Source organism: Micropterus salmoides, unplaced genomic scaffold (genome assembly GCF_014851395.1).
Source record: "Micropterus salmoides isolate LMB-PRFRI ecotype aquatic unplaced genomic scaffold, ASM1485139v1 Ms_hic_scaffold_22, whole genome shotgun sequence".
In the NCBI taxonomy this organism is placed as follows: Eukaryota; Metazoa; Chordata; class Actinopteri; order Centrarchiformes; family Centrarchidae; genus Micropterus; species Micropterus salmoides.
This window is the reverse complement of record NW_024041373.1, coordinates 7,534,659-7,560,457: the sequence shown is the minus strand read 5'-3', so window position 1 is coordinate 7,560,457 and position 25,799 is coordinate 7,534,659. Positions and strand designations below refer to the sequence as shown.

At 39.1% G+C, this 25,799-nt stretch overlaps 1 protein-coding gene across 3 annotated transcripts in view; it reads right to left on the bottom strand.

Moving 5' to 3' along the window:
* LOC119916913 (regulator of microtubule dynamics protein 2) overlaps nucleotides 1-17,981 on the bottom strand; it is a 36,512-nt gene extending 18,531 nt beyond the window's left edge. The window contains exons 1-3 of one of the 3 annotated variants that reach the window (XM_038736893.1): nucleotides 17,830-17,874; nucleotides 15,872-15,938; nucleotides 13,951-14,384 (exon numbers count right to left, since the gene is read on the bottom strand). In XM_038736893.1, the coding sequence (XP_038592821.1) occupies nucleotides 13,951-14,375 (425 nt within the window). In that variant the 5' untranslated portion in view covers nucleotides 14,376-14,384; nucleotides 15,872-15,938; nucleotides 17,830-17,874. Of the gene's footprint in view, nucleotides 1-13,950; nucleotides 14,385-15,604; nucleotides 15,677-15,871; nucleotides 15,939-17,829 lie in introns of those variants that run through there. The other 2 variants (XM_038736892.1, XM_038736894.1) reach the window with 2 other exon arrangements.
* Between the last annotated feature and the right edge of the window lie 7,818 nt (nucleotides 17,982-25,799).

Below are 25,799 nucleotides of genomic sequence, written 5' to 3'. Positions count from 1 at the left end.
CCCATGACTGTTAAACTGAGCTTGGGGGCGTATGGGTGAAGTTAAGTTAGTGTCAAACTACTTGAGTTGCTGACAGCTACGTTCGTTACTGTAAGTACGTGCAATAAAACCTTCACAAGTAAAAAGACAATACTTTATCAATACAACTGTGTGTAAGGTAAACATGTAGAAAGGGTTCATTTAAACTGCATCAGAGGTGATCTCCGTCTACATTAAAACGACTGAAAATGCACATCTATTGGCCAATCAGGTACACTGGGCATGCGCGTGCCGGTGTAAACATAAAGCAGATGGTGTATTCCGTTGTTACAGAAGATTTGGCGAAAGATTTTTTTTGCATGCACCAATAAGCTGGTACTGAATGTAACGCGCTGCGGAAAACAGATTTGGAGTCGTTGCAAAGTAAACTGCAACATGCACAGTAGCCTACAAGTGTAGGCAGACAGGCCTAAGTGTTATTTGCACGGTACCGAATATTTTAATAAAAAATACCAACTCAAAAACTCTGTCAGTAGCATCGTGTTTCTGCTTTGCCTGACTTATAAGACCCAATCAGAGAGCCGAGCGTGAGAGTCTGCGTCATCGTTTCTAAAGTCCTCCGTTTTTGCCCGTCTTCACTAAAACACCTTCAGGAGTTTCGAAATGCAAAACGGGGTCGGCAGCGTTTCCAAACTTCTCTGTTTTAGGTCTTCGTTTTCCTCGTCTTAGTCTGGATGGGAGGTGCAAACGTAGCAAAAGGTCTCCGTTTTAATTTGAAAACGCAGTAGTATGGATGGGGCCTCAGTCTGTCATCCTGTATTTTTTATACAAACACAGCTAACGTTAACTTGGCAGTTAGCCAAATGTTAAAAACAAGCTAAATAGAAAGCTGTCTGTCTGGATCATAGACTGGTCTGTAGTCTTAAAATTTGGCACACTGTTAAAAACTCAGCTGCTGGCTGAGACAAACCAGCCGCTCTTCCTTCAACCAGGTAACGTTACCTGCAGGCAGTGAATAACAGCAGAGAAGAGGAATGATACAGACTGAGTTTTTATAATTGTCACTCAGTATTTGTGATGTCACATATTGTGTTTATTTGCAGTTGTAGATATTAATATTGCTGCTCTAGAAACAGCATTTAGCTGTATTTAAAATATTAAATTCTAATCCTATGAATAATTTCAAAACAACCAGGCAGCTAATATGCACACTTAAATATTTGTTTATTTATTGCAAGTCATATGTCATCACAATATATAACAATGTTATCGCCCATTGAATATTTTCCTCATGCTGTGCAGGCCTACCTCATGCCCGTTTGGTCTTTTGGATCTGAAGATGGCGCCAGTGTGTGTGGCCGGCCATCCGTCGCTGTCAAATTTGTTTGTATTTTTACTGTTACTGTCTATACTGTTTCACTGTTTATACAACATATTGACTCTCTGCTGGTCTACGATCGCCAAACGCTGCTTGATCTCCGATTCTCTGCTAGAATATTGATCAAATATGATCAGGGTGGACAGAAAACTTTTCTCCCTCCTTTGCTGTCAGAGATTGGTCAATGCTAGATCGCTAGCGAATAAGACCTTCATCCTTAATTACTTTTTTACCTCTCATGATTTGGATTTCTTATTCGTGACTGAAACCTGGCTAAATGTTTGTGAGTCAAGCGCTTTTTCTGAACTTTTACCGGCTGATTGCGCTTATTTTAACTATTTTGAGGAGCTGGACTTGCTACTATCTTCAAGAAAAAGTACAACTGCAGACAGCTGTCACTGGTCTCCTTCTCAAGCTTCGAACTAACCATGCTTGAATTGGGTCAATCTCAGCCGGTAATATGTGCAGTTATATATCGACCTCCTAAATATAATAAGGATTTTATCAGTGACTTCTTTGATTTCCTGTCTGAAATCATGCAGAAATATGACCGGATTTTAATTGCAGGGGATATGAATATTCATGTATGTTGTCCTACAAATCCGCTGGCAAAAGACTTTTTAAATCTTATCGATGCTTTTAACCTTACAGTTTGTTTCTGGTCCGACACAGGTCCATGGTCACACATTAGACCTTGTTCTGTCATACGGTGTACCCATTTGTAATGTAGACATATACGAAAGCTGTCTTCTCTGATCACGCGCCTGTTTTATTTGACGTTTCTCTTCCCTATCGCACCGTTAAGCAATACGCTCCACCTCGTATCTGCAGGATGAAACCCACCACTGCTGCGCAATTCTCTGGTGCTTTTAATATTGTTAGGGAGGCTATGGGATCCTCTGCTTGTCAAAATACAGCGGAGTTAATCTCTTCTTTTTTATCTACTTGTTGCAACATTCTTGACACCATTGCCCCATTTAAATCCATGTGTTCAAAACCCAAATCTGAACCTTGGAAAAGTGACAGCTAGACAACAGTGTAGGAAAGCTGAGCGCAAATGGAAAAAAGATCATCTGCAGGTTTCTTATGACATTCTTAGAGAAAGTTTGCACAATTATCAGAGAACTGTTAAAGCTGAGAAGACCAAGTATCTCTCAAATTTTATTTCAAATAATTGCCACAAACCTCATGTTCTTTTTAAAACAATTTATTCTGTTCTCAATACTCCCCAATCTGTCTATCCTGTAGCATCCTCTGAGGCCTGTGAAAAATTTCTCCATTTTTTTGTGGATAAGATTGCCTCAATTAGAGCAAGCATCGCACTTCCTGCTTTTGACCCCTCCATTTCCATAGAGTGCACAGCTGTTTTTAACCGATTTGAGACTGTATCCATCTCTACTCTCAAAAATCCTGTTACACATTTTGTCCCACTGATATTGTCTCACCTCGCCTTTTTAAAGAGGTGTGGGAAACTATTGGACCTAACATCCAAGAAATTATAAATATCAGTCTTACTTCAGGTTCTGTACCAGCCTATTTTAAACAAGCAGTGGTACAGCCACTAATCAAGAAACCAAATTTGGACACATCTGCACTTTCAATCTATCTATCTCCCTATCTCTAAACTCCCCTTTGTCTCAAAGATTTTAGAGAAGGCAGTTCTTTTACAGTTGCAGTCCTTTTTAGATACACATGGTGTTCTTGAGGTGTTCCAATCTGGTTTTAAGACATTTCATAGCACTGAATCTGCACTTTTAAGAGTTTTTAATGATCATTTAATCTCAACTGATACTGGAGATTATGCAATTCTTATGCTTTTAGATCTTACAGCAGCATTTGACACAATTGACCACAGCATCCTTATGTCTCGCCTCGAGCATGGCGTGGGGATTAAGGGCACTGCCTTAGAATGGTTTAGGTCATACTTGTCTGACAGAGATTTTAGAGTCAGTTTTGGTGGCTCTATTTCACCTTCTGTGTCCCTCACATGTGGAGTTCCCCAGGGTTCAATTCTCGGGCCAATTCTTTTTTCACTCTATTTGCATCCGCTTGGATCAATCTTAAAAAACACAACATCAGCTTCCATCTCTACGCAGATGATTCGCAAATCTACCTGCCCATCAAAAGAAATGATGGTAGTTCTTTAACAAGATTGGTTGACTGTTTTAATGATATTAAAGCCTGGATGGCATTACATTTTTTAAACTTTAACGAGAGTAAAACTGAGGTCATGGATTTTAGACCCAGTGGCACCTCTGATGTCTCACAAATAGACCTGGGCACTTTGCAAACTTATGTTAAGTCTGTTGTAACAAACCTTGGAGTAAAAATGGATTTTGATTTTAAAATGGAGAAGCAGATAAATTCTATTGTGAAAGCAAGTTTCTTTCAACTTAGGCTTCTTACTAAGCTTAAGCCCTTTTTATCCCTCACAGACTTTGAGAGGGTTATACATGCATTCATCACAACACGGCTTGACTATTGTAATGCTCTGTAGGTAGGTGTTAGCCAGGCCTCCCTCTCTCGACTACAACTGGTTCAAAATGCTGCCGCTCGTCACCTTACTGGAACTCGTAAGCGAGATCACATCTCCCCTGTTCTTGCCTCTCTTCACTGGCTCCCTGTTAATTTTAGAATTGATTTTAAGATTTTATTGTTTGTTTTTTAAAGCCCTTCATGGACTAGCTCCAGTATATATTACTGATCTGTTGAAGCCACATGTTCCTTCAAGGTCATTAAGGTCTGCAAACCAGTCTCTTCTTGTTGTCCCTAAAACACGGCTCAAGAGCAGCGGGGATCGAGCTTTCTCAGTGGCAGCACCGAGACTGTGTAATGAATTGCCTCTCCATGTCAGACGGGCCCCAAGCCTTCCGGTTTTTAAATCACATTTTTATTCCTTGGGTTTTAATCTGGCATGAGAACTGTATGTTGTATTTGTCTGGTGTTGTATTTGTCTGGTGTTGTATTTTGTCTATTTATTGTTTCATGTCAATGTACAGCACTTTGGTCAACCTGGTTGTTTTTTAAATGTGCTTTAGAAATAAAGTTTGATTGATTGATTGATTGGTCTTACCAAATATCCGTCACCAAATAATAGTAAAGTATTGATAATGGTATCGTTAAACAATCTCATTAAGAGTATCAATATCAATAAAAATTAACGATCCCCATCCTAGTTATTTTCTTTCAAAAGTTACAAGATTAAGACCAATTGATGTGAGTAGGATGGAAGAGCCAGTAGCTAAAATACTGTATGTTAAGACATCCAGTGATATAAAGTGAGAACTCTGTGACCCATAGGACACAGTGTACTTAATTCAAATCCATTAGCTCAGTAGGAAATGGAGAATGAATGCAACCGTAAGAGAAACTAGACTTCACTTCATCTCCATCGGTTTTTATTCCATAATATTGAGATAGTGTGCCAAAGCCTTTCTGCAATCCCCCTCTCTGCACTAACCCCAGAGTAAACCCTAAAACCTGCAGGCAAGGCTCAAACCATTTATTGGCCAATACACTGGAGCTTAAAAAGATCTGAATGGGTGTGCTTTTGTGTTTACTCTGACTGCTGTGGTCTTACTTTTTGTCTGCCTGCACCATATCAAGCACTGCATTGCAACAAACTGGCTTTTAACTATAGCAAGACAGTCACATTACTGGACTTGTGTCATTCATTCATTCATTCCCTTATTCATTCATCCTTTTGTCTTTTTATTCATTCAGCAGTCTGTTTTCCCTCCATCCCTGCAGTTATTTACTCAGTGGAGCTGGAGAGACAGGCAACAGAGTGATCAGCGCATTCCTGTCACGCCATTCCACGGCTCATGAATCACTTGAGTTGAAAGAAAAAGAAGCTAAGGATCTATTTGTAGTACTGCGTGTGTTTATGTAGTGTATATAAGTTTGTGGGACCATTACTATCCCTGCAGTGTTACTAACAGTGCATAGCTCTTAAAGAACAAGTATCAAATATTGTCATTTGAACGACTAGGTACATAATAAACCAGCAAGCCCTGCTATGACTCACGCTTGACAAAAAATTACATTATTTTCTGCACACAAATTTAGTTTGTAGGCGCAGAAAAAAAATATATATATATATATTCTTATGAGCAAAAAAAATAATTCATAGAAATAACACAAATGAACAACTTTTGGTTTGTGATGCACATTGAAAGGAAAACAGAAAATGACACAGCAGCAGAAGCACATAAAGCTGAGAGATTGTACTGGGCAGTTATGGTTTCACAAATGTGAGCAGTTGCTATTGTTAAAATTCATTGATCGACCATTTAGTTAATATTTAGTCAGTAAAATGTCAGAGAATTGAAAAATGGCCATGACAAATTCCCAGAGTCCCATATCATGTCTTTAAATTGTTGGATGCACCACTAAACTTAACATATGAACACAGTCCACTGCAACATGTGGTTTTATCTTCCACTTTGTATGTAGAAACAGTAAACATCTACCCACGCTGTGTCTAACCTTGTAACACTCTACGTACTTTGTAAAGTTAAAGACTGGAAAGCTTTAACCTTTATTTTCAGCAGGCTGTGCGCGGACTAGACGAGAGCAGCCATTCTTTATACAGACCCCAAGGGGCAATGAATAGATCTCTCAATACAGCTTAGCAATGGTAGTCTCCGCGGTTATAGTCAAAAACAAACCAGTTACCATCCCAACATCACCAGGCCTTGGAACATGCAGCCCAGCTTAGTCAGTCTGTGTAGCTGTGGTGAAAGGACCATTGGAAGCCTGCTCTACAACAATGGCTGACTGACTGGAGAGAGTCCAATTGTTATTCTCTATCCTCGCAAAGGCTGGGCAGGGATTCACTCTTAACTCTAAATGTTAACTCCCACTTTCCCACTCATCAGCTGCTGAACCACCCAGCATCACTGGGTTTCTAACTAAGACATCCTTTGTCATGATAAGTAATACGGGAGGAGCAAAATATGTGTGTGAAAAATAACCTTTCATTCATTTGTCACAGACACATGTTAATACTACAAGTCATGATGAATGCAATCATTCGTCTTGCATGTTTATGCCATCACACTAGTTTAATTTCTACTGTCTACCATAAATAGCACTTCTGTTGATTGGGGCTGAACAATTAATCAAAATTTTATCAAAATCACAATATGGCCTATAGCAATTTTCAAATTGTGGAAGTGCAATATTTGTTATGTGTCTCAAAATACCATTTTAAATTCAATATTGTCGTGCTGCAGAGATTTCCTGGCCTACACATCATAAGATGAGATTTAAGAAGTGAGACTTAAGAAAACTTAAGAAAACATCTTTACTTGGTACAGATCCTTGCAGAAATCACACCATAATCATTTTAATAAGTTTTTCAATGACAATAAGGGTAATTTAAATATAATCATTCCCCCGAGAATAGCAAATCATATTGCAATATCAATCAGAATAATTGCAATTAGATATTTTACAGCCCTAGTTAAGATGTTGTATCGCTCTACTCCTAAAAGGTGGAAGAAACAAGCTTGGACAGACACTGGTGTTTGTACACAACTGTTCCCAAATAATGTTTGGCAAAATTACAAGCCAACATCATTCTTCCTTGTAATGTTGCCAAAGGCAAACAGACAAGAAATACATCACCATAACCAAAACAGTAAAGTTGTGGACCAACTAAAACAACGAGCCAAACGCCAAAACGCTCCATCTAGCTTAAAGGAACTGCAGAGTCGGATGATAATTCTCTGTGGGTTCATCACTAAGAGAGACCCACTTCACATACAAAATGTAGAAATAGACATGTGATCCATTATCAAAATAAAAAGATATTGATTATATTCGCTTTAATATATCACAGAAAACAGGACAAACAATTCAGGGAGCAAGATCAACATTTCACTGAAAGAGTTGTAGGATCATAGCAAAGCCAGCGCTGGCCTTTAAAGCAAATCTGAATGGGAGATGTGTGTGGTCAGGAGATGGCCAGGGTGACGGAGGACACATCAGACAGCTCAACAAGTCAGCTCTGTATGCACTGTGTACATTGTATGCAATTCAATAAATGTGTTTGTTTGGCTAAAAGCCTTTCATTGAAGTATGAATCTGAGGATATAGACGTGAATGTCTTGGATACGTACAGCTGCGAAGCAACACGTACAATGACGTCACAGGGAAGTTAGACTAAACCTTTAATCACAAAGCAGACAAAGAGCTCCCTTTTTTCTTTCTAAACATTTCTGTGTGTGTTGATCAGGCTTGCCCGTCTCTAAACAGAACTCCTGCTTAAATCAACAACTATCCAATATTATAAATGCAATTTTTTTGGATAAGGAAAAAAGAAGTGGTAATAGCCTTGAGCTACAGAGACGTCATGTGAATAAACTCAGTGGGAACTGTTCAAGGAATTACAAGTTCCTACAAAACACTTTTAAATGAGGCCTCTGACAGCTTGGCACACAGACAGGGTGATTGATAGGTCTCCTTTTCTGCAGAGAGGTAGCTTTGAGGAAGCCGTTGTGACACATGAGGAGTGAATGGAATAAACAACTGTAACTTTCACCCCATCAGAGGGTGTACCTGTTCTGATTCCGAAACTACCCTGCTCCATAGTTTGGACATTATGTCACACTAATTGTTTGGTTATTTGAGAACATTTCTGCAGAAGTAATCTGCATAATAACACAGACTCAGATAGGACCTGGACTGTCTTATCAGACAATTTGACATTGGTCACAGTTGAATTATCTATGCAAACATAGAGGACAATATGATTTAAAAAAAAGTTTTAATCATTTAACTGCAATTACGTAATTTGAAAAAAAAAAAAAAACATTTCACAACACAAATGTTAGAAAACCATTAAGCTTACAAACGCAATCAGCTCCAGAAAGTATGTACACAAACACATCACCCTGCCTACTCATGATGTGCATCTATCATGTTCTGCAGGACAGCTTGCTGTAGGATTTACTGAAGGCCCTGTTCACACTTGCATGATGCCCCCTGTTGGAAATCCACGGCCCCACTAAAGCTGTTATTTACATAAGTGCAGTAAACTATATATAATTTCATAATTTATTTTTCTCTAATTTATTAAATCAGTTGCTGATTGTAATTTGAATTTACAGTATGCAACACCTAAATGCATTTTGAGTCAGCAAAGTAATATTTTGCACCAGCAACAAATGCACTAATCTGGCTAATCTTGAATGTATTCTCGAGGCTTTAGATTTCATCAAACATGCAATAACTATTACCTAACTCTTAGCATCACGGCTCTTGTGGAGATATTGTGCTCCTAACACTTCCAAACCAGCCAAATAGACACGAAGAGACCTTCAAATGGATGTGAGGATTAGGGGTGTACAGTAACTGGCTCCTCTGGCGGGGAAAGCTACACATTCCCCAAGGGGCTGAAATTTCTTCACTGCACCAATCCCACTAACCCCCACACCCTCTGCACAGACAAATAACAGAGCGGCAGGAAAGGCTCTTTAATTATGGGAGGTGTGTGCGTGATGTGATTTCTTTTAAAGCATAATAACCCGGGCTGTAATTAAGAGCATTTGATGCGGCCGACTCCTGTCACTCAAAACCTGTGAACCACATCTGCTAGATGGCAGTCTTACACTTCAATCTGCTCCTCTAACCAATGAGGAGGGCGATGGTAACATAAGTAGAGGTAGGTCGTCCTGAAATGTTTGTCCATCATGAAAGAAGACTCATATGATATGATGTTATTAGCAGTCTACGAGCTGTCTTACTTCCAGTGTCAACAAACGCACATAACCCAAAACACTTTTAGGGCGATATCAGGCCGGTTCTATGTCACTATGTCAGACATTTTCAGTTATAATTAAAAACTGAATAAGTTTGTAATTCATCTTTTTCAATATATGTCTATGGACACATGTATCTGGTTGCATCTGAATTACCTGAAGTGTTTGAAACATTATATAACAACTGATGGCTTTTTTCCAGGTAAAAACATAAACCAAACGAAAAAAGTTCAACTCAACCTTTGCATGGAATGCAAGGCGCTGATTAATTATCCAGGGTGCGCTGGATGTTCAGCTGGCCTACATGTTGCTCCAAGCCAACTGATTAATCATTGCGAGGACAGTAACAGAGATGGGGAGGAGCCGTAGAGCTCTGATCTAAGGTTCATTGCACACATGAAAATGATGCTTAAGTTGCTACTTCACATTCTGTACTTCCTACAAACGTGAAACAAAGCTAAGTCCGGGTTAAGCGATAATAACCAAGTCCTTGCAAAGATCTCCATGTGATACAACATCCAATCTCTGATTTGACACAATTTCTGAATTGCGTGTTAAAAATATATTCAATCATGTCCAAGAAAAACTAAAGTCTGCCTGACTGTTGAAAACATTAAAGCCTTGGCTTAATCATCATCATTTAACAGTTGATGTTTGTTTTTATGAGATGAGATTTAGAATGATAGTCCATTCAAAAGAAACACATCTGTTGTTTATGTTATCCAAGGCTGGCATGAGTTCAAGGCATTTGGCTGAGGATGGAGGTGGATGACTGGGCATGTGGTACTTGATTAGTCTGCTGTTTACTGCAGCACCTGAGGCAAATGTTCATACTGTCATAACTATGATTTAGCACATAAAATGGGCAAGGGAGTTTAACTTGTAAGTAGGAGAGCCACACGAGTTTTGATTCACATACTGATCAACACATAAGATTGTGGAAGTCGAAATTAAAACTGAAATCAATTTACAATTTGCCACCTGTTGAGACATATTGGTTGTTAATCCATCTTGCGTTTATCTCCTGGAATTATTTCCATTAAGAAATGACCAGAGCATTGTGAAATTCTGTGGCTAACGCTGATAATTCACAGAAAAAAAGATTCTGCCAATATCAATATAGATGCAGAGGCAGATAATTACAGCTATTTTAACAGCTTTACACCAACATCTGCACAGATGCTAACTCATCTAAGCTCAGCTAAGTGCCGTAAACAGGGTCTGAGTAAGAGTCATATGCAATTACGATAAAAGACATTATGTAGTAATGATTCTATATTTTTACAAGCACTGACGACCTGAACATTTTTATTCATTTAATATCAGCATCCATTATGTCAATAAAATACGTTTCACATACTTTAAATATGTGAAATTGTGCATTTCATGAGTTGCCACACTTTGACCTAACATCTTACTGACCTGAGTTAAACTCTAGAGAACCACAAACTCCATTTTCATCAGCCTTTGTAGTCGTTCACCAACATTTCATTTCACTTCATCATCAAGTTCTTTTCACTGACTTCACACACCCTCACATATTTCTTATTTCCACTGACGTTCACAGCTGGGCATGAACTAATCATTAGATTAGATTCTTTATTGTCCTTTCCAGGAAATTTGTTACTACCATTTATACGTACATTGCCTCACATATACACAACATGAACATACATATCATTAGTTAGAGAAACTTCCATACTTTCACATTAATAAAAATACAACAACGATTTCATACTATTTTGTTTAAATTAAGTGGACTGCCTACAGTAGACATACACCACAAATCTACTTCTGTGATAACCATGCTCGTTATTATGTTAGTCACTAAGAGAGAATAGAGTAAGACACTCTATTCTGTATCCTTACTATATAACAGAGATGCAAAGATCGATTGGTTTTCAGCTAAATCGGCCATTACCAGAGACCGATGCAGATCAGTCCCACAAATGAGATCCTGTGCTGTGTGCTGTATTTCACATCTTGCACACAGTGGCACAGACAACGACGTTTGAGGAGCACTTCTCCAACTCCTACCCCCGACGTATGTGGCATGGTATTCAGGTCATCAGTGACCACAAGCCCACCAACCTCTCCCTCCCTTCCTCAACAAGCTTAACAACTTCTACGCTTGTTGTGAGACAGACAACCAAGAACCTGCAACCAGTCCTGACCACCAACCCCTAACAATCTTGCCGCTTTCTTGTATGGTTAATTCAAAGCAATTCAATTACAGTCCCCTCCAAAAGTATTGGAACGGTAAGGCAAATTCCTTTGTTTTTGTTGTTCACTGAACGACATTTGGCTTTAAGATCAAAAGATGAGTATGAGACAAGAGTTCAGAATTTCAGCTCTCATTTCGTATTCAGATCTAGATGTGTTAAACAACTCAGGACATACCACCCTTTGTTTGAACCCACCCATTTTTCAAGTGAGCAAAACTATTGGAACATGTGACTGACAGATGTTTCTTGTTGCCCAGGTGTTGCCTTTTAGGTTGATATTCCAAACATTAAATAGCTCTGCATGACTAGTCTAAGTTTTCATCCTTGGTTCAAACCTATAAAGACTGTATTTCCTGTTAAAGAGGATAAACCAACATGAAGACCAGAGAGCTGTGTATGGGAGAAAAGCAAGCCACTGTCAAGCAGAGAAAAGAAGGAAAATCGACCAGAGCCATCAGACGAACATTGGGCATAGCAAGCACAACAATTTGGAATGTCCTGAAAAAGAAAGAAACTACTGGTGTACTGAGCAACAGACGTCCAACAGGTCAGCCAAAAATATGGTGAGAGCTGTGAAGAAAACCCCCAAAACATCAGTAAGTGACAAGTCAATCACCTGACCTCAACCCAATAGAGCATGCATTTCACCTTCTTAAGAGGAGACTGAAGGGAGAAACACCCCGAAACAAACAAGTGAAAGAAGCTGCAGTAAAAGCCTGGAATAGCTTCACAAATGAACTCTTGTCTCATACTCATCTTTTAATCTTAAACCCAAATGTCTTCAGTGAACAAGAAAAACAAAGGAATTTGCCTTACTGTTCCAATACTTTTGGAGGAGACTGTAAATCTGGCTTTACTGGCTCACAATGTGTTACCAAAGTCGTAGCAGTAATAATGATGGTGATAATAAAATTAAATAATTTAAATTTTAAAAATGAAATTAATTGCATTCTTTATTGTTCAATTGTGCTTAAAAGTTAAATGGTAATGACAAGCTGAAGCTATATATGAAACTGAAATACAAGCAATACTAATTTAAATATTTATATGTTCATATGTCTAGTTTAGTGACTTTTTTTTTTAGTAAGAGATTTAATTTTTTCTCATAGCTGGAAAAAAAAGAGAGACCTGGCAACAGCTCAGGAAGAGATTAACTTACCCCCACACAAGCTGGTGACAAGGTGGGCCTCACGTCAGAAGACGGTGCCAAGGGTGGTGGAGCAGCACAAAGCAATCTCTCAGGTACTGCTGACAAGAAAAACCAGGCACTTGTGCCCACCTGGTAGGACATGGATGTTCATGAATCTATAAATGAGACATTAAAGCCACTTCCTGAGTTTACAGATTCACCCTTTGGTGAATCATGTGTGAGTGTGTCCTACATCTCTACAGAACAGAGGTCCTTAAACCCTCTGATGAGGACACACAGCTCACAAAGGACATAAAGACAATGGTCATGGAATACCTCGATGAGACATATGACGACCAGAGAACAGATCACCTGCTTTAAATGGCATCATTGATCGATCCACAGTTTAACACTCAAATTTCAAGCCAGACGAGATTCTGGAGGGAGACCAAGGCCCATCCTCAGACTTCATACAAAACAGAAGTAGTAGAGGCAGAGGGAGGAGCTGCTGTAGCTCTATCAGTCAAGAAGAAGCAGAGGAAGTCACTGGGCAGCTTTTTTAAGAAGCCATGCCCCAGCAACACAGGACTTTTGTTAAGTGATCCATCGTTAGGCAAGTGTATGTCATGTTCTGACCACAGTTAAACATCTGGTTTCTGTAACTTTCACTCAGGAGCCAAAATCAGCCTTTAAACTTGAAAGAAATAATGATTTGGTTTATTGTGATAATTATCGATAGACTGATATGAATTTTTTTTTTATCGTGATAACATATTTGGCCATATCGCCCAGCCCTAATTATAACCTTAATTTATTGATATGAATGAATTAAAGTTTAACTGGGAGAAAGTGACTCCTGATCTTTACAAGATATTAGTGCTGTAGTCAAGACCGCCCAAACCGAGACCAAGCCAAGACCAGAGTTTAACGAGACAGAAACAAGACAAGTTGAGACCAAGTAAAGACCAAAAGCAATTTATTGATATTCCCAAAGTTATGGTCTTCACTGGTCTTGAAATAAAATCCTGAGTCCTCAATGACCGAGACACGACCAATCAAAAAGTGGTCTCAAGATCATTCTCGAGTACTACAACACTACTAGAGATGACATATAACTCTGTTTGTGTCATTTTTTTCCCACTAATTTGCTCTCGCTGTAGGCCTTCGTACCATTTTTGTGCCATTTATGTGTACGGGCAGTGGGCCAGCTCAGCCAGAGAAGAACCTTATGCACATGCATTAAGGGTTCACTAACACCAAGAGGGTACATGTAGGATTAGGACAAAAATAAATATTCATGTACGGAACAGTCTGCGATTAGTGTACAAATAGATGGCAAGTGTGATGAAGATACTGCACTTTGAGCACAAGCTGATGAATAATTGTCATGGTAGGCTGTGACACATTTTTGAGAGATTATAATCCTTAGTTATATTATAATATCTGGATTATTGAAGCTTTTAAAGTACTCACCCTCCCTCACTCTCTGCTTCCTCTGAGCTCCGACCCTCGGCTCTGGCCCTGGTGAGGGTGCCTGCCGCCCTTTTCCTTCGTGTTGGTGTGGTCCTGTTGAGAGGGCGTCCCCTCAGCTCCTCCCTGACTTGGTCCTGCAGTACTGGCAGAGCATTCTTCAACGACTTCATCTCATCCTTCAGCTCGGACACACACTGGAACAGGGCCTCGAGGCGCTCCAGCACCTCAGCATGACCCCTGGGTAGACCTGGACCATCCGGCAACATGACGCCAGTCCCCTGTTCATTAGTGCGGTTGAGGTAGAACCCCGGGAACGAGGCTCTTCGTCTTGACCTGAAGCCCTGGTAACACACCACAGCCAAACTGATTCCAGCCACTCCAGCCAGCGCTCCCAGAACCAGCACCTTGCTGTCTGCCTGTGCCATCTTGTAGGCCTGCAGAGATCAGACAGAAAAGTTAAAAGCTTCTGTTTTCATTTCAACATTTTGCAGGGCTAAAACAAAGAAGTATTTATATTATCAGTTAATCTGTAGAAAAAAAATCATTTATCCTATAAAATGTCAGAAAATAATATATTTTTTGTTTAAACCATAAATCTGATGTTAATACTTGACTCAGTATCAACTGATAATCAGTATGGGTTCAGTTTTAGTAGCCATATCAGCAGCAAGTGATTATCAGATGATGGCAAGTAAATTATTAAATTATATATTTATATTGGGCAGTCCATTTACCAGAGAAGTGTACAACTTCTATGTTTATTATTGTAGTGACAGCTGGCAAAAAGATCTTTGTCAGATAATGACCTTCCATCTCAATGCCTGAGTGGATCAGTGTCCACCAGTGGGTAGCACACAGTTACACACTCCACTGTTTTTAAACACTTAAGTTACTACCTGAAAATAGGACTGACTGTAAAGCTAAAGGATACAGTAAGGTGTGGTTTCTCTAAATAAAAAGGAAACATTATCTCTTGTTAATGTTTGTCATCAGGCTCACTGTGTGTGTCCTCGATATGTGCGTCCTGTCATTTGAACATCCTGCCTCGAATCAAAAACATGTTTTACGTTACCTAACGTTGCGGCAGAGAGATTCTGGTACGCGACAGTTAGTGAATGGCACCTTTTTAAACGTTTTCCCTAACATTTTGGGTTGAGCCCCAGTCGCTTCCGCAAACGCTACGGCAAAGGAAAGCGATAAGAGGGTGTCTGCCTGGAAACTTGCTGTCTTTTGTCTGCAGTGTTTACTAGGAACTACGTGAAGAATGCCTGGCAAATCAGCTCAAATAATTGGATCAACATACTAACGTTAATCGCTCAGCCCTCCGTGTATTAGCCAACAGAGTAACAGCAGCACCACAACAAATCCAATGTCTCTCGGGCTCTCAGGTTTGCCTCGTCTTTATTCGTTGAATATTTTCATGATTAAGATTAATAACTTATGTTCATTAGCTGTCAGTGACCCGCTGCTAGCTTGGTCTTTGGCTAAAAAAGTAGCCAACGTTGTGCTAACACTCAAAACAAAGTTACTCGCCAAGGTTAAAACGTTGAAACGCATTAAATTGCTCACTTTCAACAATACGGCAGCACAACAACCCCTTGAATAAACATGTTCTTTCTAAATCAACACAAAATTGACAATATAAAAGCCTTACTGCACAGGTAGGCAGGGAGGTACGTCTGATGGCTTGACAGACCGCTGGTGTAACCGTGACATTGTTCCGTGCCAAAATGGCCCTAAACGAAACGTTCCGGACTTCATGTCAACCTTATGCAAATTACTTACTTACTACTTACCTCGAAAGTTTTACGCAAACAAATCAGCAAAAATCAATGTATAATTAGAATCCAAATATTTGATCTACGTTGATCTATTATAACCTTTAACCTTTGAAACTCACGTCAGCACTGGTGCCTCTCACCTGCTTTCAGTGTGGAGGCTGTGTGGCGTGGAAACCTCCACTGGATGCCCCCCTCACCCAATCGAAACTGATACATGTTGAAAAAGAAATTCTAAATTACCATTAGATCGGTCTGCCTGTGTATGTTAGCTCTTTGAATGGATTCTCTTGTTTTCCACCTGCCACTGGGTTAGCAGCAATTCTCTCTAATCATACTATTACACAAGGAGCTTGTTATGTCAATAATGCCCATTGACTGTGAGAATGCCAATTTGCCTTCTTTTGTCTCCCATAGAGAAAATGGTGTACAAAATTTCTTTTCTGAATTGATGGTCTGTTATGCGTTACTTTGCAGTGTTTCCTTTTTTTGGTTGCGCCTAGGCCCTCTGTTGTAGACTGTTGGAGAATCTGCATTCTAGTCTAATCCAGCTTGAAACATAAAAGCTATATTTTGAGTTTGTGCCTCCTGTAAGGGTTGATGTTTTTAGTTCATCACTGATTCTGCATTCACAGTAGGCTGCAGCAATTGCTTGCACATGTTTTGCTGCAGGATGTTTGCCCTCACATAGCCTACTGCATACTGACCTATAATATACTGGCAGCATTTGTAGGCTTATGCTTTATAAGCCTTGATGAAACTACAACATCTTGCTTTATGATCAATCAAATCAACCTGTGCACTGATGGATATGATTGCATTCAAATGCATGTAAATAATTTGTATTCATTCAGATTTTCCCTCTCAATGCACAATATAATAATAAAGCATTTTTGCACACATCAAGGTTTGTATCTCTCTTGCCATATATGTAGTGTTAATGGTAAGATGTGGATGAAATCTACTGGCACCCTTTTCTCTTATTTGATCTTTTGCATCAGCATTGCATTCTTTGAGGAGAGTTCATCAACCCTTTCCTCATACACAAATGATTAATCAGTGAGCAAATTCAGCTATGACAGTGTAAGGAGTGTGTTACATAAAACTAGCTGTATGGACAGGTAACAATTAACTTAAAGAGCCATCAATTTCTGCAAGTTACTTTACAAGTTTAAATTCAGATACAATGTTTCCAGTCTCATTTGTATGTGTTGCACCTATACCTACTTCTGCATATAATGCAAGGCTGCACAATATATCGTTTCAGCATCGTCATCGCAGTGTGTCCATGCGCAATAGTCCCATCACAGGACAATGCAATCTGAAGCAAGTCAAGTTAAGTCAACCACCTCAACTTTTTTGCTGCTTGATACAAAAGGAAAACTTGCTCGGTTCTCATTTTCATTGACTAATGTACAAGACAAGTCTGTCTTATGTAGCATAATTTACTCCGATTTAAGGGTTCTTGGATACAAAGAGTTTGTTGCTAGTGAGTGACAAGCAAGCCCTGCATGCACAGCGAACCACCAATCACAATGATCAGTTTATTAAACAGCCAAAATAGTCCCCGCCCCCTTTGGTTGTTGACAACAACTTGAAAATAAGCGAGGAACAGGAGAAAACTATCTGAACAGTGGATTTGGTTGCAAAAAAAACTTTTGCAAAGCACTCAGGGGGCAGGTGTATAACTGCTGTTTTATTTTTATTTTTATCATTTTGTTTAAAGTATGTTTACTGTGTTAAAGCTCAGGAAAGGATGGTTTGTTCTTAAACAAAAGTCTTCAGACTAAAAAGACATTTTTTTAGCTTATTTATTATTTTCTATGCATTTTCCCTACAAAATCACCCCAACAATTTTAGGATGCTTAATTCTTTTGAAATAGAGCAATTAATGTCATCTAGTAAAAATTCAAATGTATTTTTTCATATTGCAATACATATAGAAAAGAAAACTATTGCAATGTCAGTTTTTTTACAATATCATGCAGCCCTAGTATAATGAATATCAATACATCACAAGCTTACATATTACAAACTATAAATTTGTAGTATGCCACTCATAATCATTGTTCTATAATAAGAAGCTCAAACAAGGACCTACCTCTATGAATCTCTCCTCTCACAAGTGTGTCTCTGCAGTGAGCTCGACAGTATGTGCACCAGGATTTAAAAAGTTACAAAACACATCTATTATCACTTCAACCTTGGACCTGTTGTCAGTGAACATGGAGTTGTCCTTACTGGGGTTTATTAAGTGTTACAAGTGGCATATACTGTGGGGGAGAGTTAGAATACTCAACTAGTGATTTACTCCATGTTTTCCATATTATATAGCTGTATAAAACTACTTATGACGTTTTGGTTTATGTTTGTGATTTTTGTAAATAAAATTTTTACATTAATCTAAGATGTTTGTGTTTTTTTCTCATTTTATCTTGTTCATCTGCACATAGAGACAAGTTTGTGATTAACAGTTTGGGAAATTTTCCATCTGACAAGAAACAAACAACAACAATGCCCTTGTTGACCTTAAGAGTTAGTTCATTACATAAGTGTTCTCTTTCTGGGATGATCATGTTTATTTTACTTGGTATGTGAACTCTTTAAAAGTTTTTTTTTTTAGCCCATAGAGAGGTAGAAAGCCATACTTTCTTGGAAACAGAGGTAACAGGGAGTTCCCTTGCATAATACGATGTGAGGATTGCTACGTGCAGTTTCTTCCCCGCTCACTGAAAACAGTATTGTTCATTAGCCCACAGCCTGCATTCTGCCTGCACAGGGAACAAAAAGCCCACCTGAAACCCGGAGGCATGGCGGTGCAAAAAGAAAGCTTGGCCAGCGGTTCTGGGTTCGTCCCGCAGACGTAGATATGGTGATAAGGGAGGCGCATCCAGCCATGGCCTTGCTCCCATCGGGTCAAAGCCTGCAGATAAGCAGACATTGTCAACACTGTCATTTTATCCACCCACCACACATCTGCCTAAGCTCTCATACCACAGGGGGAGAAAAAAAAGGAACCTCAGATTTGCCTTTGTGCCTCGAAATAAGCCCTATTATAGTTGTCAAACAATACATGGGAGAAGAATCAGGATGAAATAAGGCATTACTATCAGGACTCTACTGACAGACCACAAGAGTGTGAAGCCCAGCTGTTCCCTGTCAGTATTGTAGGAGTGTTTTCTACTCAAGTGCATGAGCGCAGTGGGACAAAAGCTAACTTCGATATCAGTTGCGTGCCCCGTTTATAGATAGTTTAAAGATTCATTCAACCATAAAGATGTGGAAAGTGTTGCGTAACAGAAGGCACAATATCAATTAGCTATAATGTTGATGAGAAATTGGGGAAGTACAGCTCATAGGTCTACCCTTGCTTTACTGATGTCTATCTCAGCCGCAAGCACTCGGCGTGCTTATCTACCAAGAGACTCAGCTGGTTACTGTATTAGGGTGTGTCACCAAAACTACAACAAAAATCAACTGGTGAGTCGGCTGCGTTTGAGCTCTGCCTTTAAGCAACTTCCATTTCCAACTCAGATTTGTGTAATCACCTTAGAGATTGTAAAAAATTGCAGTTGATTTTCCGGCATTGCTTTGAATATTCAGTGCCTTTACCCTTTAAAATGGTTGTTAATAATTCAAAATGGTTTCATTTCTGGCTACAAAGAGGAATGCTCAGTCCCATGAGGGTATACCAGAAAAGAGAAAGTTATATGTATCTAATAAACAAAAATTCAGGAAAAACCAGTTTCAAAAACTGTGCTCACAGAAATTGCTCTCGTCTAGAAACCAGTTTTACTGTCTGGGTCGTTTGCTGGAATGGCAACTAATACCCTGAAACTAACCTGCTGGCAGGTTAATTGATCTTAACTCCTGATCCCAGGCTAGTTTTTCAGGCTTAACCTTGGAGCTCAAAGAGTGTTGCCAGCATCTGACCAACTGAAACCCATCTTTTTATTAGACTGTGGCTGTAAGATGGAGTGATCTCAGTTTGATATTCTACAGTCTACCATAGTCGCTCCCAAACTTGTGCCTGCCTGAAACCTCAAAAACATTTCCCACCACCCATGTGTAAATTGATTGTGTTTTTATCAACTGGTTGTTACAACTCTGCTTGGCAAGTATAAATGTCTGTGCTGTGAAAAAGGTCTATTAAACTTTAGTGTCACTCCACATTTTACCTATGGTCATGTGTACTCCTTTAAAGTAATGGATCTGTGCAACCCCCCAGCTGGGAACCACATACATTAGGCAGGCAACTGTTTTTTCACAAAATATTACACCACGTATTATTCCACATGATATTTTACATGAAAAACAGAAGACTAGATTTTAGATATAGTATATTGTCAAACCAGGTTTGAATGTGCTTGATCATGTTATTTTCAAACTGGCTTTGTGGAGCACCTTAAAGGATTGTAATAACAGCCTTCTAGCTTAGAGATTGCACATATCCACATTCACATTTGCTCTCTCACTGCACCTCGGCAGCAGCTCAAGTATCAACAGATTACCATTGTTAATCCATTGTTAATTCAAGTTACCTTGAGACAAGTCAAGTTTCCACTGTTTATTGATGTTTTCACACCTAAGAAAACTGCCTACATAGAAAAGAGACTCAACAAGAACTGGATCATGAGAATACAGCTGATTAGCATGTAGACAATGTGCTCTTTCTCTCCCTTATAAAACACACACACGCACACGCACACACACACAGATACACATCCACCTCACCTGCATAAAATCCTGTTTCTCCTGTCTGAAAGTCATGGAACCCTACACGAATGGTTACAAGAACCAGATAATTATTCCCACTCATATTATAACATTCTAATGTTTGCAGCTCAGACATAAAATATTTATTTCTTTGAGCTGGAACATATTTGTATCTGTATGCATAGATAATGAGATAGTTAGTTAGTGAGTTATATTACTTGCCATGGACATAGTCCTGCCCTGTAATGTGTTGGAGTTGTTGTTTCCTTTTGCCAAGGTCATGACTGACATCAAGTCTCGAGAAGGTCAGGTTTGCAGCAGAACATTATGTTAATTGTTAGGACAATATTGAGATTTTCTTTTTGTCAAAGCATTATTAAAATACTTAACCATTAACTGCGTCTAGTGTCCTTGGCTCGTTACATCACTTACAGTAGCAGTGACTTGTGTTCTTCTGCCACACCCATGTGTGCAAATCATTATGTTTGTCAGGTTGTTGTTTTAAGTTGTTGTTGTTGTTTTAAATTATCCATTTGACATCACTAACATCTCAAAACCCACACTGCAGATATCTGTGCAAGAGCAAAATCCACATGTTCTTTCTCTTAAGTTTACACTGATGAAATTCGTTTTTGCTGTAAATTTCCAGACGTTTACTAGTTTTAGTAAATAATAAAATAATTACTACAATAAAAAATTTATCAGCATTAATCTTTTAATCCATGCATGTAAGTGCAGCTTGTACATAATAATATGGATATACTCTTTTCTGTACATGTAAAATGTGAACAAAGGAAAAGAAAACATATTCCCTAACAATCGATGAAGGCTGGGAAAATCTGAGGCAAGCAGATTACATCAGAGACCTCTCTGTGACTTTTGACTAATTGTCTAACAATTTCTTCCTTCCTCCCTGTCCTCCTCTGCACTGAATTGGGCACACAATCAGTCGTGCTATCAGACAGTGTGCATTCCTCCGAGACCACATACACATCACTGCACACATCACCAACAAATGTGGTAGATATTTTTGAGATAGGCCTGTCCCTCACAATAAAAACTTTTTGGGTTGTTTTTGTCCTCCCTAAAAGATGGAATAGTTAATACGAACACATGGTTGCCTAACAAAACATTCAAAAATAATACCAACATATTCCTGGCCTTAAACTTTCAGGTTCTCTCCTCCTATTAAGTAAACATACAGTCTTATAACACATAGCTCTCCGAAGAGATACTGTATATGACCTTTACACACAAAACTTAGTTTGAAGATTGAACTGTCAGTAGTTGAAATGTTCTTGTATATGTAATCCTAACTAAAGTGAATAAATGTAAGCTTAATGATCCCTCTTATTCAAATTCTTCAGCATTAAGTCACTGATCAAGCCTATGACGAAATAGCCAACAAATTTTTTGTTGCAGACAAAACATGGCCAGCAGGTGGCGCCTAAAGAATTACTATTGTGATCCTCCTGAGGAGATGAGGTGTGGGTGAGGAGCACAGTTGGGGCTTCTTACATGCAAGCAGAGATGTTGCTCAATGTCATCCTCAGCATATTCTCTACTGTGCGACAGACCAAATGAGTTTCATCACTGGTCTGCAATGACCAAGACGCAACAGCTCTTTGTGGTTAGCCAAAGATCAAGATAATCTCTTCTTAAACACAGTCTGTGCTTTATGACAGCACCAGACACATTACCCAGTCTGAATCTGTCTATGTGGTGAGAAAGGCCTGAGTCATGTCTATCTGGGTAGTTACATTATGTCTGCTCTCCTCAGGTACACCAGAACATGATGATTAGATATTACCAAATACCAAACTTACTTATGTAATGCTTTATGTAAAATCTATATTTAACTCTGACATACAAACTTCAATTAATATAATATATAAATATAATTAATATATACTACATCAGTGGAGCTGAGGTGGAGCAGGTGAAGACAAATTCCTGCGCCAAGTTATTGTCAGAATTTACAGAGGAGCAATAGAAAGCATCTGACTGGAAACATCACAAACTGGCATGGGATGTGCACGGCCCAGGACCGGCGGGCTCTGCAGCGGGTTATTAAAACTGCTCAGAAGATCATTGGTACCCATCTCCCGAGCATCAGTGATATCAGTGAGGTGAGGTGCCTACGCAGAGCCCAAAGGATACTAAAGGACAGTACCCACCCAGCCACAGCCTGTTCACCCTGCTGCCTTCTGGGAAGAGATATAGAAGTTTCTGCTGCCACACCACCAGACTGCAGAGCAGCTTTTCCCCCCAAGCTGTCAGCAATAAAAATGGTAAACAGAAATAAACTATATTCAATGGAGCAGGGATGAGGATGGATTTTAGCTTAAAAGTCTTTTATATTAATGTATATTGTCTTCTACGTAGCAGAAGAGAATTAGGATACAAACTCAATTTCACGTTACATCCTGTTGTAATGTAACAAATACCTTGTAATATATTCAATTTCATGCCACAAATCAGAAGGTGGAAAATTGTTTAGAGATTCATCATTTAAAATAATAAATAAGTCTCTGATGTCAGTAAAACAGGACTTAATGGTCTGCAGCCATGCTAACAGCTCTATGAGGCTGTACACAAGGCACAGCAATGCAAATGCTAATGTCATCATGCTAATGTAACGGTCACCATTTTTGTTTATCATGCTAGCATGCTAACATTTACAGGTTAGTACTAAACACAACATACAGCTGAGGCTGAAGGGAATGGCATTAGTTTTGTAAGTACACTGAACAAAATTATAAACACAACACTTTTGTTTTTGCCCCCATTCAACATGAGCTGAACTCAGAGATCTAAGACTTTCTCTCTGTACACAAAAGGCCTATTTCTCTCAAATATTGTTCACAAATCTGTCAAAATGTGTGTTATTGAGCACTTCTCCTTTGCCGAGATAATCCATCCAGCTCACAGGAGTGGCATATCAAGACGCTGATCAGACAGCATGGGTGTTGCACAGGTGAGCCTTAGGCTGGCCACAATAAAAGGCCTTAGGCTGGCCACAATAAAAGGCCACGCGAGAATTCTTAGATTTTATTTAAACTTTGACATTACAATAGTGCTAGAGGAAAAGTCAGAGGATTGCCAAGGTGTTGTTAAAAATTGTTGCTGTTACACCGTACAACCAAAATGCATAAAAACACAGCAAGAGAAAAACAAGTAATTCAGTGTTTGTAGTTGCCCCAGGTGACACTGTTGTTGAACATCCATCAGCTTCAAAGAGCAACTGAATTAGTTGGTTCTTTCATTTTCTTTTGATGAATGTTTAATGATTTATCAAAGGCAGAACGGTGAGTACACAGCATATAAAAGTGCATTCACTAGTAAGAGGAGAAATACCACTAAGAGAGTGTATGGCCATCCCTTTTTGAGAGTGCCATAAGATGTCACAGAATGAATCGCTATTTATGCTGTCTGTCATCAGTCAGTTGTAAAATATCTTTTCCATACTGATGGGAAATGCAGGTGCAGTCCAGAAGGTAATTTATTGGCTTTTGGCTGTAAGCAGAGCTGATTAGCCGCTTCAGAAGTCAGGTGAAGTCATTATTATGAGGAAAACTGCAGAGGAGTTGTGTCCCCAAGTTAAAGAAAGTTCAGTAGGAGGTTGAGAAGATGGTTTATTGTCCATGACACAATGAACTGCTCCAGCATCCAGCACAGGCTTGTATTGTCTGAGGCCAGTGAGGCCTTACAGGGGAAATGAGGAAATCTTTCTGTTATTTCTAAAATATGAGATAGTTAAAGTTGCTAGAAGAACACATTGGGGTATTTTTGAGTTATGAGGGTTACATCCTGGTTCACAAATGGCTATATAAAAGCTTCATGACTGTTGAACAGAATAAATCCCTTCATCGTTGTATGGAACATCTCAGACATTACTGCACATGATGTTGCAAGAATAAAACTTTATTGTCTTTTGAAAACATTTTGTTATAATACGATATACATCAGATATTAGAGCCCGACCGATGTGGGACTTTTTTAGACGGATTTTGATATTTGAGGATTTTGAAATTCAGTATTCCGACATATCAGCCGATATTCTTTTTTCCCCTTCTTTTCAGAAACACATAACTGAGACAAAGATCATCCCTGGCATTTGTTATTTAAGCAATAACTCACGATAGGCCATGGTATGCGATTATTATATCACAGTTAAGGGGCGTTGTAGGCTAACAGGTGCACTACAATTTGACTTCATTTCATCAACAGCCATTTCTTTATTCTTTACAAAAAGTAGTTCCACCAGGCTGCCAGTAGGCTTCATTGTGCATGACGGTTTCTAAGCAACATACATCAAAGGCTAAAATTATTAGTAAACTATTTATTTATATCTATTTGCAGGTTTGTTGAGCAGCCACTATAAACTGTCCAGCGTCAGTAGACTGACTTTGAAAATCAAATCAAGCAATCTGATTGGTTCATAGTAGTGTTACAATGAGCGTATACAACGGCTATGACGTTGAATTCCTTTGCACAGATCTGTATCACTCTGAGACAAAGTAATATAGTTCTAATAATTCTTTGATGTATGTTGTTTAGCAACCGTCATGCACTATGTAGCCTACCGGACTACTTTTTGTATCCATAAAGAAATGTCTATTGATGAAATAAAACAAAGTCAAATTGTAGTGTATCTGTTAGCCTACTTTCTTTTTACCATACTTAGTGACCGTTTTATAAAAGCAATAGCTAACGGCAGGCCATGTTATACCTTTATTATATCACAGGTTAGGGGGCGTTGTTCGGCCCAACGTGAAGCGTAAACACTATACTCTGATGTCCAGTCATTTTGTGATGCTTTATAACAAGCGATACAAAAAGGATGAGAGCAAATGCAGTGCTAGGGCAGAGCTAGGTGGATCTTTATCCCAATTAAAAATGACCAGACATAAGTGGAGGCAGGCAGACACAGGAACAGCGCAGGGAGACCACCTGTGACAGGCTACAGTAGCGCCTCTGATGGCACTCACTCTTGGCAGCGCTGTTCCACCGTAAATTTCCACAAACAGCAGGAGCTCCATTCAGAGCTGGTATGAGCAGGACTCCTGGCTGGATGTTATTTCTGCATTTTCTGCCTTCTCCAATATTGGAGCGCTGAAAGTTATATATTAATTTTTGTTTTGCTTTTTTTTCTAAACTGAGATCATGTGAAGGCATATGATACTTAAAATTGACTTTCAGAGGCCACGTGTCATGGATGATCGTTCTAACAGTTTTGACTTTTGCCAAATTTGGCATACTGACGCAGGTACAATTGCAGGTCACATGACTCTTAATCCCCAGCACATAATCAATATTAAAGGGAGTGCTGTAAAACAACGAAAACAGTTTCAA